The sequence below is a fragment of the Pteropus vampyrus genome, unplaced genomic scaffold (assembly GCF_000151845.1).
Source record: "Pteropus vampyrus isolate Shadow unplaced genomic scaffold, Pvam_2.0 Scaffold141, whole genome shotgun sequence".
Lineage (NCBI taxonomy): Eukaryota > Metazoa > Chordata > Mammalia > Chiroptera > Pteropodidae > Pteropus > Pteropus vampyrus.
This window is the reverse complement of record NW_011888922.1, coordinates 3,793,302-3,807,888: the sequence shown is the minus strand read 5'-3', so window position 1 is coordinate 3,807,888 and position 14,587 is coordinate 3,793,302. Positions and strand designations below refer to the sequence as shown.

Below are 14,587 nucleotides of genomic sequence, written 5' to 3'. Positions count from 1 at the left end.
ATTTGTATATCTTTTTTGGAGAAATGTCTCTTTAAGTTCTTTGCCCATTTTTTAATTGGGTTGTTTGCCTTCTTATTGTTTGAGTTGTCAGATTTCTTTGGGTATTCTGGATATTAGGCCTTTATCAGATATATGATTTGCAAATATGTTTCTCCCATTTTGTGGATGGTTTTTTCACTTTCTTTAGAGTGTCTTTTAATGCACAAAGTGTTTTTAATTTTGATGAAGTTCAATTTATCTATTATTTCTTTTGTTATTCATGCTTTTGGTGTCATATCTAAGAATCCATTGACAAATCTGTGGGTATATAGATGTATCCCTGTGTTTTCTTCTAATAGTTTTATGGTTTTAGCTTTTAAAAGTAGTCTTTGATCCATTTTGAGGTAATTTTTGTATATGGTGTTAGAGATGGACCCAACTTCATTCTTTTGCGTGTGGCTAGCCAGTTGTTTTGGCATCATTTGTTGAAAACACTATTCTTTTCCCATTGAATAGTCTTGGCACTTTTATCTAAAATCAATTGACTATAGATGTATGAGTTAATTTATGGATTCTCAGTTCTAGTCCATCGAACGACATGTCTGTCTTTATGCCAGTACCATGCTGTTTTGATTACTGTTGGCTTTGTAGTAAGTTTTGAAATTGAGAAGTGTGACTCCTCCAGTTTGTTGTATTACATTGATTGATTTTCATTTATTGAACCACCCTTACATATCTTGGATAAATCTCACTTGTTCCTGGTGTATAATTTTTTTAAAATTATTTTTTATTATGGTAAAAGACACACAATATAAAATTTTCTACGTAACTTTTATTTTATTTATTTTTTAAATTTATTTATTTTAATTAGTTTCAAGTATACAGTACTTGATTAGACTCCATTGTAACATTTTAAGTGTACAGGTTAGTGATATTAAATCTGTTCATATTGTTGTGCAACCATCACCGCTGTCCATCTCTAGAACTCTTTTCATCTTATAAAACTGAAACTCTCTACCTATTAAGCAATAACTCCCCATCTCCCCAAGCTCCTGACACTTCTACTTTCTATTTCTATGAATTTGACTACTTTAGGTACCACATATAAATGGAATCATACAGCATCTGTCCTTTTGTCACTGGTTTCTTTTACTAAACATAATGTCCTCAGCAGTCACTCATATTAGAGCATGTGTCAAAATTTCTTTCCTTTTTAAGGCTAAATATTCCATTGCGTGAATATACACATTTTGTTCATGCATTCATCTGTTGCTTCCATCTGTTGACTATTGTGAATAATACTGCTATGAACAAAGATGTAAAAAATATCTCTTTAAGTCTTTGCTGTTAATTTTTTTGGATAAATACCCAGAATTGGAATTGCTGGATCAGGTTGTACAAGCCTTTTAATGTGCTGCTGCTGCTGGATTAGCTTTGCTAATATTTTATTGGAGATTTTTACATCTGTATTCATAAGGGATATTGGTCTATAATTTTCTTGTGATGTTATTGTCTGGCTTTGGTATCCGTGTAATACTGGCCTCATAGAATAAGTTAAATATTTCTTCCTCTTTCATTTTTGGGCAGACTTTGAGAAGGATTGGTGTTATTTATTTATTTTTAAATGATTGGTAGAATTCAGCAGTCAAATCATGTTGTCCTGAGTTTTTTTTTTCCTGGAAGTTTTATGATTACCTTTTTACTGATGTGATGACTTTGTTAAATTAATATTTGTTAAGTGAAGCGTAGGGTGGCAGATAATGAGCCATAGTTGAACAGCAGACCACAAGAGAAATTGAAATAGAGAAGTTTATTACTCACAGGTCCTGGAGGAATTACAGGACATGCCTCAAAGGGCCACACGGGGAAGTCAAGGCAGAGTGCAGGCCGAGGCAGGACCTAGGTATGTGCCTTGATTAGTACGTGTGGGTGGAGTGCTTTGGGCTTCCCAGGCCAGGGCTGGATCAGTCAATTCAAACCAAAAGAGCAGGGTTTTGGTAGTCTCCATGGGAAGGAGGGGAGACTGTTGATCACTAGTCATGTCGAGAATGTATATTTGAGACTCTGTGGGTTGCTATCTAGGGGGTGCACTTCCATGAGAGGTCTAATGCTAGTTTAAAGTCCTTGTAGGCTGCTTGGCCAGATAAAATGGATGATGAAGCAACAATACCATGTAGAAGCTTAGCTAATCTCTAGTCAATTTATAGGTCTGTTCAGATTTTCTCTTTCTTCTTGAGTCATTTTGGGGAGTTTTTGTGTTTCTAGGAGTTTCCATTTTATCTAGATTATCTGATTTGTTGGCATTCAATTATTCATAGTATTCTTCTATAATATTTTTTATTTCTGTAAGGTTGCTGATAATATGCCTATTTTCACTCCTGATTTTAGTTATTTGAGTCTTCTCTTTTGTTTTCTTGGTGAGAGCATAGTCAATTTTGTCGATCTTTTCAAAGAACTAACTTGGTTTTGTTGATTTTATCTATTGTTTTTATATTCCCTATTTCATGTATCTCTGCTCTGATTTTTATTATTTCCTTCCTTCTTGCTTTTGGTTTAGTTTATTCTTATTTTTCTAGTGGCTTAAGGTGGAAGTTTAGGTTATTGATTTGAGGTCCTTTTTTTTTAACGTAGATGTTTGCAGTTGTGAATTTCACTGAGCACTTTTACACTGCATTCCATATGTTTTGATATGTTGTGTTTTCAGTTTTATTCATGTAAAAGTATTTAATAGTTGACATACTTGTGATTTGTTCTTTAATTCACTCAGTTTAATAGTGTGTTATTTGCTTTGCAGTTTACAAATTTTCCAAAACTATTGATTTTTAGTTTTCATTCCATTATGGTCAGAGAGGATACTTTGTATGATTTCAGTTTTTAAAAATTTTTTGAAGCTTATTTTGTGGCTGAACCGATGGTTTATACTGAGGAATGTTCCATTTGCACTTGAAAGAGGTGTGTGTATATGGCTTTTGTTGGGTAGAACATTCCGTATACATCTCTTAGGTCTGGTTGATTTATAATATTGTTCACGTCTTCTATATCCTTGTTTATCTGTTGTATGGTTGTGCTACCCTCTGTTGAAAATGAGATTTTCATGTCTCCAACTATTTCCCCTTTAGTTTTGACAGTTTTTGCTTCATATATTTTGTTATATGTTGTTAGGTACATATATGTTTATAATCATTTCTATCTTCTTGACTCTTTTTTCATTATATAATGTCCTGCTTTGTGTCTTGTAACATATTTTTATCTTATAGTTTATTTGCCTGATATTGGTATAGCCACTCCAGCTCTCTTTTGTTTCCTGCTTACATGGGATATCTTTCCATTCGTTCATTTTCAACCTATTATTGGTTCTAAAGTGCATCTTTTATAGACAGCATGTAGTGGATTGCTTAAAAAAAAATCCATTCTGCCAAACTCTGCCTTTTAATTACAGTGTTTAATCCATTTATTCAGTGTAATTACAGATACAGAAGTTCTGCCATTTTTCTATTTGTTTTCTTATCTTTTGTTCCTCATTTTTTTCTGTTACTACCTTCTTTTGTGTTATAGGTTTTCTCATGTAACATATGATTCATTTCTCATTTCTTTTACTGTGCACCTTTTCATTATTTTCTTAGTGATTGCCCTGGGGGTTACAATTAACATATTAATTCATAACAATCTAGTTCAAATTAATAAAAACTTAGTTTTAATATTATATAAAAGCTTTTCTTTTATATATAGCTCTGTTCCCCCCCTTTGTGTTGCTGTTGTCACAAGTAACATCTTTTTAATTGTGTGCCCATCAAGATATATTTATAATGATTGTGTTATATATTTGTCCCCTTGATTTTTAAATGCTAAGCCAACCTTGCATTCTTAAATTCAATTAAAAATGACATGTTTTTGTTTTATTCTTGTAATGGATTGCTGGTTCAATTTGCTAATATTTTGCCAAGGATTTTTCTGTCTGTGTTCATAAGGGATATTGGTCTGTAATTGTGTGTGTAAGAGAGATATGTCTTTGTCAAGTTTTAGTATCAGTAATGTTAGTCTTATGAATTGAAAATTCTTCCTTTCTCAATTTTATGAAGGAGTTTGTGTCAAATAGATGTTATTTCTTAAATGTTTGATAGGATTCATCAGTGAAACCATCTGGACATAGACTTTTTTTGTAGGCAACTTTTCAATTACTTATTCACTTAAAAAAAGATATAGGATTAATCAGATATTGTTTCATTTTCAATTTTAGCATGTTGTAGTTTTTCAAGTAGTTTGTCTGATTCATCTAAGTGTCAAATTTAATAACTTAAAGTTGTTCATCATATTCTAATAACTTTTTTTGAGATAATGGGTTAATGTTTTAATGTCTGTAGCAATGTAACTTTAAAAAATGCTTATATTAACATAGCAAACATCTAGATTGTACTTATTACAGACCTTTTACTTTAAGAATATTAACTTTTAATTCCCACAATAATTTGTGAGGTAGATAGTATTATCCTCTCCATATTATAGATGAAGAAATCAAGGTTAAACTGAGAGCTTAGATGCTTTGCTCAAGATTACAGAGCTAGTATATTAAGGACTTAAATTGTAATCCAGGTAGTCTGGGTCTAGAGTCTCTTTTTCTTAACTACTATGTTCTTGACCTTTCTTAAATGACAGATGCCTGTTCTGTTCTTATGGAATTATACTGTATTCTCTTTAGAAACCATCCCTGCTCCCAGTATCATTATACCACTGAGTGGAAATATTTGTTTCTGCTATTCCTAATTAGAACTTGAAATGCCTTTTTCCCCATAAAAGCATTACAGTGATGCTAGGCATATTTAAAATATTGTTAATACTCTTCATTCACATATGTTAAAAAGATTTCTGGAGCTTTTCTGGTTCACTGCAAAATGAGTTCACTACAAAATGAGAAACACTATGTTTTTTTTTTTAAGTTCACTTGCCTGAAAGGTTAAACTTTACTTATATGGAAGTTGTGCTTTTTGGAATCTCTTAACAAGTCGAATTTACTGAAGTGTTTATAAATCATAATTTTAAAAAGACAAACATTACGATTAATTTTTGCACATATTTTATTTTGTTTCACTTCGATTAACTTGTTGATTAATATCTTTCAGGGTTATTCAAATGCTCAGAAGAATATTCTTCTTCAGGTGGATCAGAACTGTGTTCGCAATTCTTATGATGTTTTCTCTTTGCTGCGGTAAGATGCTTCTCAGAGTCTTCCTGCATTTTCTAAAGAATTTTCCTCATTTTGAGTTTGTGACATTTCGGTGTTACAAATTATGGAAGCTTTAGAAGCTGTTATTCAGGCTTGGCATTTTTTAGTGAGTGCTTCATAAATTTTGTAGCTACAATGATTTAAGTTTATCTCTTTCACAAAGCCTTTGGAAAGCAATTTCCTCTCTCTGGACAGTGAGAGAGAATGATTGGTAGCCAGTGATCTTAAAACAGGGACATGAGCTGTTTCTGGTCTTCTGCATTATAAAGAGCATCAAGCAGAGGTACAAAATTTAGACTTATCAAAGTCTTAACAATTATAGCATTATTAGAAATGCCCTCCAATAGTCCCAGATATGGTTTAGAGTTTTGACCTGCTGTTCATCTTTTAAAAGAATCATGTTTGGCAAGGCAAAGGAGCTTAGCGTGAATCTCATGCCTAAAGGCTTAACTGCCTCAGCTCTGTATTTTCATAATGTCTGGGCTTAATTTTGAAAGATTTCAAAATTTGGTTTTAATTTTCAGTGTAGTGGTTGATCATCAAGGACATTTTCCCAGGAGGCAGGTTACCAAAATAAATGCAATTCAAAATAAAGTTAACAGTGACATTCAGCCTATGTTCAATCTTCTTAGATAGATGGTTCATTGAAATTTGATTTTGGCAGTATTTTTGTAATGTTTATGTAACACATCATGAATTTCAGACCATTAGACGTCCTTTATTTATCTACTAGAGGAAGAATCCAGAAGGATGATTGGACTCTTGTCCAATTGGATGATTGTTTGTTTTATAAACATTATGAAATGAGCTTTTCCTTTGCAAATCTTAAATCTTATTAAGATATGATGATAGAGAGTTTGGTCACATGGACTGAATAAATTGCTCTTAAGAGACCATGATTTTCAACTGAAGTAACCACACACATTTGATGACTTTTGATTCTTATCTGAGAGGTACTTTGGCTTTGACTTCTTGGACTATTTACAGAATGAACAGGATTTAATAAGCAGATGGTGGAGAAAACAGGAGGTGTCAAAATATATAATACATTATTGAACTTGTTCAGTTTGGGACTGCATTAAATTTTAAGTATTTGAAAGAAGAATGTACAGAAATAGTTTGAAATATGAGTAAGCCACTAGTATTTCTTGACTTGTTTTTCCTCAGTAAAATGAAGGTATAGATAGTATTACTTTAAAGATATTTTCCAAGTATAAGATTGTGTGATCTTATTAGAGAAACAAGTAGAATTAAAAGAAAAGGGAATACAGAGTCAGTGAGATGACTCTGGGATGACTTTGGTAGTTGCTCAATTATTTATCATTGATCTTGGGAGTATTATTTTTAGGGTGCCTTTCAGATTCCTTAGATGTGTCAACAATTTGAATTGCCTTATTAACAGTGGGCTTCTCATCACCACTGGGTAAATCATTTATAGCTGGTAACACAGATATGCTTTTCTGAACCAGATCAAGTGTCTTTTATCATCCAAATTGCTATAACCCAGAGAGTTGCTCTGGAACTAGGAACTTCAGCTTGTACTTGTCAAAGTTAATGAGTAAAATGGAATGTTCTCAATGATTTTCTCAGACATGAATAGAGTCACCATCATCTATTTGCTCAATCAAAAGTTCTTTCCTACAGTTTTTGTCGAGACATGTAAAGTGCTCACTGGGAAACAAATTTCGTGCCTATCAATTTTGCTCATAGTTTTCCTCTTTAACTCAGACAACATTGTTCTGAGTGAATCAGTTTTGAAAAATATACCTTTTCTTTTCCTGATGCTTTCTTGATTTTTGAAATTGTTACTTTTTTTTTAAACGCCTTCAGCACCTGGTATTCTTAGGTGGTCTCCCATCCAAGGACTAACCAAGCCCGACACTGCTTAGCTTCCGAGATCAGACGAGATTAGGCATGGCCGTAGATGAAATTGTTACTTCTTGATCTGTAATTTTATGTGAAAACAGAGTCTGAATTATTGATTGATTGATTGATTCAATTCTTTAAAATCTCTTTTAACTTCACAAAATTCTCAGTGCCATTTGGAGTCAGGATTAGAACCCAGGTCTCCTGATTCTGATTTTTGAGAGTATATTCTAGTTTTAATAGCTTTCAGTGTGTTGTGCCATTAGTATGCATATAGTCTTTCCACTTTTTATGTGTGAATGTCATAGGAAAATAGGAAATCTTGACTAAGGCAGAGATTTTGGAGTATGTAAGCCCAGGGTGTTAAAACACCGTCAGATAAATAGATGTGTTGTACAATTTAGTAGGAAAACAATGACCGGAGGTTTTATTCAGATTTTTTGCACCAATCGTTAAGACTTTAGGCTAACTTCAGTTGCCAAAGTAATAGCAGCTCTTTACAAATTTAGGTTCGGTGCGTGTGATGGTAATTAAAGTTTTGCTTCTTTAACCCTTGGAAATCCCTGGGTTAAGGGTTAGTTTTCACGGAAGCAGACATTTAATTAGGAGCCACTTTACTCATTGTTCATTTGATACTTTAATATAGGATGTTCACCACAAGGTGTCAGTGTTGCTCTTTAACTGGCATTTATTTTAGGTTTGAAGTGAGAAAAGTAGGGTTATAAATTACAAGTGAGCATTTATTTTTAGGAGTTAACTTTTTTCTTCTCTGTTATTCCTTCTAGGTTAAGGAATTTCTAGACTTATTAGATAGCTTTCTCTTTTTGGTACTGTTGATTTTTTTGTTTTTGTTTTTTATCCTATTGGTGATTAGGGAGTTATTGAGTGATTAGGGAGTTATTGAAAGATAATAAGGAGGGGAGGAATGACATGGTCAGGTGTGCAATTTAGAATACTAACCATGGTGACAGCGGGAAATGGACTTGAGGGATGAGACTGGAAGCAAGGAGGTGTCTGTAATCCAACCTGTTCTCTGAGATTGAAAGATTATTTTTGATGTTTAAAAACTTTTTTTTTTCCTTTCATACTTTCTCAAAAAGGTTGCTCTGTTGTAGTGAGATAAGTTAAAATAATTCTGATTTTCTTCTAGTATAGTTTTTATTATTATTATTATTTTTCTTCCCCCTTCGACATGTCCTACGTTAGCCAGTTTAATGAGCGCAAGTATGGTGGGGATATCATGGGCCTTCCACCTAGATTCCAGTCCTAAAACTGCCATATGCCCATTACTGGATGCAAAACGTTGGTCAAGTTACTTAACTTTGGTTGCCTCAAGCTACTTTTGTAAAATGGAGATAATATTTGTCTCAGGAATATTATGAGAATTAAATAAGGTAAAATACTTGAAAGATCGTAGGACAGTTGCTGTACTAGACATTCAGTGTATAATAGTTTTCATTTTCCCTTTTACTTCTCTCATCTTGGAATTCACTTTCTCCTTTATGTCAGTGTTTTTTATGTTACCACTAGCTTTTCCAATTTTCAACACAATTTTTCTTTCTTGCCATTCTAGTGACATTGAAAACTTCTTGAAGGAAGGTATTATTTCATATGGTTACATTTTCTCCTCTCTTTCTATTTTATTGATAGTTCTAGGTTTTATTGGAGTTCTTGTGGATCCTGGTGTGATCCAAGGGCCCTAATTCTTGTGGATCCTCGGACTCTTTTGCAATACTCTTTCTTCTTGAGTATGCTCTTCCATTACCACAGCATCAACCAACACGTCCACATCTTAGCAACTCTCAAATCTATATCTCAGGTTCCTGACTCTTTTAGATTTCTGATCTGTGTTTTCCAATGACTCTTAGACATTTATAGTTTCATGTTCTGTAGGAACCTCAACCTTAACATATCCAGAGTTACACTCACTGACTTAATTCTCCTCTTCATTTTCTTTTCCCTGGTTTGTTTAGTAGTATTGTCATTATCTCAGGCACCCAAGAGAACATACCCCTCTTTGTTCTCACCTTGTATTTTCCTGGACTATTTCTTGACCTCCTAACTAATCTCTCTACTACTAGATTTTCCTTCTTGCAATTAATGCTATTATTTGTTGAGTACTTACTTTGTGCCAGGAAGTATTCTAAATGTTTTACATTAATTAACTCTCTTCATTCTCAAAATAATCCTCTCTGGTAAGAACTATTCCTGTTCTTATTTACAGATGAAGAACTTGAGGCACAAAGCAGTTAAGTAGCTTACTCAAGGTCACACAACTAGTTAGTGTTGGCCTGTATTCAAACCCAGTCTAGCTCCAGAGCCCTTGTTCTTTACCAGTACATATTACTGCTTTATAATTTTTTACACTGCTCTAGTATAATTCATCTTCCACATTGCTGCCAGAGTTACTTTTTAAAAGGTACATCGGTTTTGTCACTCATTGGGTTTAGAAATCTTTGAGCAAATGTATTTAAAACACATTGTTCTAAACACTTCATAGGAACTAGTGTCCTTATTTCAAGTCCTCCAACCACTGCCTGTGCAATTAATAGCTAGCATTTATTGAGAACTTACTGTGTTATAATTAGTTCTTCATTGTCTGATTCTCTTTCTTCTCAGCACCCCAAACTGAGAGCTCCTTTAGGCAAGAATCCTTGTTTTATAGATCTTTGTATTAGCCCTATCACAATGTATGTCACATATAGTAAGCGTTTATTATCTGCAAATTGAACTGTTGTTCAGGTTACAGAGGACTATGGTTTTGTTGTTCCTGTTATTGCTTTGTGTCTGGAAAAATGAGAGTTATAAAATATTTCCAGGCCATTATCCAAAGTGTTGAAAATGTAATCAGATACGTGAACCTTCAGCTTCTTTTTTTCTTTCTGCCACTGCCCTCTACATAACATCTGGTGAGATTTCAGGATTTTGTGACTTTTAATTTGATTCCTTATATAGATTTTTTTTTTCTGGAATATCTTTATCTGACCGTCTGGAGGCAAATCCTGTCCTCTTAGCCAACCTACTTTGACAGAAAATATTTTTCTTATATAAACTTCAATTTTAAAAGGGAAATGCTTACATCAAATAAATTATTTTTAGGGCGATATTTAGAAAACGGATGGGATGAGATGTATGAGGTATAACTGTCTATCTATAACCTTTAAATTTTAGATGTGATAACCAACTTTTGGGTTGCAGGGAGAGTTTTTTCCTTTCCCCGCCTCATAATCTCTTCCTAAGTGGTAATTGCATGTATACAGAATATAGCTAAAAACCCAGCTGAAAGCAAAATTTATGTACTAAAAAAACATACTTTCTTATTCACAGTAGAGACTAGACTCTTAACCTAGTGTCTCTGTGCTCATTTATAATAAATTAGAAGGGGAATTAAGAGGATTGCTGTTAAGGTAGACATACTGATGGCAAGGAAAAGTGAAAGCTGATAGTTTGCTTTGTGATTTACTCTTTGATTCTGGAATATAACTGAGTGATAAATAGTATCAGCTACTGTCCTACCTTTATAGTCGCTACGTTTGGATTCACAAACAGCCCTCTCTTACTACTTCATGTAAAAGGAGGGCGGTGTGGGGGGCATGGTATTCCAACTGTAAAGAGAGACTGAGTAAGAAAGCAGAGCTTACCTCTTTGTATGAGCAGTCAGTCTTTTCCCCAAGCACATCTCCACGTTGCAGTTCATAACTGAAGTTAATAATGAGAATTATTGAGCGCACTGTATTAGTTTTTACTAATGTTATTTCCATTTCGTAGATGAGGAAACTAAGGCTTAGAAAGTGAAAGGACTTGCTTAGCACCGTAGGATAAATAAGTGTTCAAGCAGGTTTAAATAAAGGGAGGCCAGGCGTTGCATGTGCTTTTCTTTCGTTAGACCATGTTGATATCAAATTATCAGTAAAATATACAGTTGTGATTGTCAGAGCTTATATAAGAAAGCAATGATGTGTGATAAATTTTAGAAAGGTTTTCAATTCAAATTTAGAATGAAAAGTTTTGGTATTTAATGTAAGTTTTGATGAAACAAAATTGGTATTTATGTGTAATAGCACATTTTATTCTCTTTCTCTGTACATACACACATATGTATGCATACACATAAAGACACACATGCATATATTTACAAAAATAGAATTTAAACAAAATACTGGAGTAATTTTAGGTGTGTTCTCCCTCACCCCCCATTTTTACTTTTTGGCTTGTCTTCTTCCTTAAACTCTTCTCTACCACTGTACTGCCCCAAAGCCCGAATGCTTGTCACCCTCCCCCTCCCCCCAATCCATATACTGAAACCTAATCCCCAATGTGATGGTATTTCAAGCTGGGGGCCTTTGGGAAATGATCGGGTCATGAGGGCAGAGCCCTCATGAATGGAATTAGTGCCCTTATAAAAGAGGCCCCGGGAGATCACGGCTCCTTCCATCATGTAAAGTTATAGTGAAAAGACGACTGTGAACCAGGAAGCAGGTTCTCGTCGACATCGACCATGCTGGTGCCTTGATCTTGGACTTCCATCCTCCAGAACTGTGAGGAATAAATTTCTGTTTATAACCCACCCAGTCTGTGGTATTTTATTATAGTAGTCAGAAATACAGAACACCTGTCCACATGACTCCGGGTTACCCATTCACCCATGTGTATCTGTGTGTATTTTTTCTCATGGTCTCTATGTATATGCCATAGATATCACTTTGTGCATTTATACATTATGTGTATGTATGTTAAGAGTTTAAATTACTGTTTTACAGAATTGGAGTGGATATTATATAAATGACTCTTCACCTTGTTTTTCTTATTCAACATTCCATATACTAATCTCTTCAATTCACTCTGTGGTTTTACAGTAATCCATGGTGGGGGTCTACCATATTTTTCAACCATTATCCTGTTGATGGGCATTTAATATTTACTCTGGCTCTAGTTTTTTGTTTGTCCATTTTGCCACTATGCACAGTACAGAAGTAAATATCTGTATATGTTTATGATGTTTTTATTTCTGTGAATTAAATTCTCAAGAGTGGGATTTCTGAGTCAAAGGGTATATATATTTTAATTTTAAGAGCTAAGATAGTTTTCCTAAAGAGTACAGAGAATGTGTGGCCATCACTCCTTACCCTGAATCCCTGCTGGCAATGAGTATCATCATTTTTTTGTGGATGATTTTTATTAATCTGATGATAATCAGATTTTACTTTAATTTTCATTGTTACTTTAATTTTCATTAGCCTCAGTATAGGTGCTTAGTCTGAGCTGCAAATGAAAGTGAACATCTTGGCTTGAGTTTGTTAGCCATATAGTGTATTCCGTGAATTTGATATTTATGTACTTTATCAACATTTTTATTGAGTTGCTTAAATATTTTTTCATAAGTTTTTAGGGGTCTTTGATATTTTTTCCAAGACTATCAATTATATTTTGACTTAGTATACCTAATACAAAAAGTTTATATTTGTTATGTCATAAATTCTATTTTTTATTTTATATCTTCTGGATCCTTGGTCTTGTCTTAAGAAATCTCTCTTACATCTTTGTTCTACATATATTTCTAAGTTTTCTTTCAAGATTAGTATTATTTTGCCTTTGAAATTAAATCTTTAATACAATTCAGGATTAATCTTAAATATATTATGTAGATATTTATATATGGTGTGATAGAGATTAATTTTCTTCACAGATGAACATCTAATTGTACTGCTTCCTTTTCCCACTGAATTAAATACTACCTTTGTCATATATAAAAACTCACATTATACCAGGATCCATTTCTGGATTTTTTTTTTTTTTTGCTTTGATCTTTATGTCTTTTCCTTTGCCAATTTCAGATTGATTTAATTACAGTGGTTTTTTGATATGTTCTAATATCAAGTAAGACAAGTTGCCCTCTTTTACTAGTCTTTTTCATACCATTTTTGGCTATTCTCAGAACTTTATTCTTCCATATGAACCTTAAGGTTATTTTATCCTATTTTTAAAAAACTTTTCTGGAATTCTAATGGGAATTTTTATATTCATTGGCTTCTTACATATTGGAAGAGCTGTCATTTTTATTCCCATCCAACACACGGTATGTCTTATATTTATTCAAATTTCGTTCCTTCAATAAGATTTTTATAGTTCCATTAAATTTGTTCTTGAGTATGCTATATTTTTTACACTATTTTGTATAAAATATATTTTTTCATTTCCATTTCTGTCTTTATTACTATTATAGAGAAAAGCTATAATTTTAAGAAAATCTTATATTCAGTGATTATATCAAATCATCTTGTCGTTATTATCTTTTAAGGAAAACTCTTTGATTTTCTTGGCATACATCATTGCCATTAAACAAAAAGAATAAGTCTATCTCTTCTTCTCCAGTGTTTGTACTGATTTTCTACTTTTACTGCATTTAGTAAACCTTATAGAACTTTAAAAATAATGTTGAAAGTAATGGGCATTACTTTTAAAAACAGTGAATATTCTAGTCCAGTTCTTATTTTAATAGAAAATGTTCAGCGTTTTCCTGTTCAGAATATTTTCTGTTAATTTTGGAAAATATTTAAGTAGTTTTCCTATTTATTTAATGTTTTTATTAGTAATGGATGCTGAATTTTTCCTCCTTTAATTTATAGTTGCAATAAGGTATTTAGGTTTCCTGATATTGCATTACTAGTTAGCTAAGGTTATCCTTTTGCTCATCACTATAAGTGAGACTGATGTATAGTATTTGTAGTAGTTGCTTTTCTTTGCAGAGAGTGGGGCAGGGTAGGTAACCATTTTTTCCTAAGATCTTAAAATTGAATTGTGAAGTTTTTCATCTTTTTCTATGATCCTAATCTGTAAATTGATAATAATAGCATCTACTTCATTGGGTTGTTTGGAGGATTAAATGAATTAATATGAAGTGCTTAGTACAGTGCCTGAATATAGTTAGCAATATATATGTTAGCTATTAGCATCAGCATTAGCAGCAGCAGTGGAAACATATTAAATAATTTTAGGAATTTTCCATTCTTTAAAGGTTTGTTAGAATTTAGCTATTAACTCATCTAAGTCAGAGTGTCTTTATAATGATAAATACCTTTAGAGCTAATTGCTCTGTCCATATTTTCCTACAGAATGTAATTTATTCTTGGCAATTTATTTTTTGCAAGGAAACCATCTGTTTTCTCTAGATTTTAAAATTTATTGCTGAAACAGTGCATATAGTTTTATTTTATAATTTGCTTAATCATTTCAGTAATTGACAGCATATTTTCTAATTAAGTACCAAAACCACTCTAGTATTTTAGTTACAGAATTATTGTTATATTATAAAATCTTCTTGGATAAGATGTTTCCTATAATGAAGTCGTAGTACTTTGCGTAAGCTAAAGCAAAGTATTTGAGACACTTTTTGCTTTTAAAATGTTTCTCAGAATGAGAATGGAGAACAGAAACTATAAAAATTTAGGGAATTTGTATCTCTAGTTTACAATTTTGTCCCCAGCATATAGCAACAATCTGGCTCAGAGTACATACTCTGTA

General features: G+C 32.8%; 1 protein-coding gene across 2 annotated transcripts in view; it reads left to right on the top strand.

Annotated features, from left to right (window-relative positions):
• UVRAG (UV radiation resistance associated) overlaps positions 1–14,587 on the top strand; it is a 263,690-nt gene that overhangs the window by 63,708 nt on the left and 185,395 nt on the right. For both annotated transcript variants that reach the window (XM_023535521.1, XM_011368399.2), the window contains one exon: positions 5,097–5,182. In XM_023535521.1, coding sequence (XP_023391289.1) covers positions 5,097–5,182 — 86 coding nt within the window. The remainder of the gene's footprint in view (positions 1–5,096; positions 5,183–14,587) is intronic.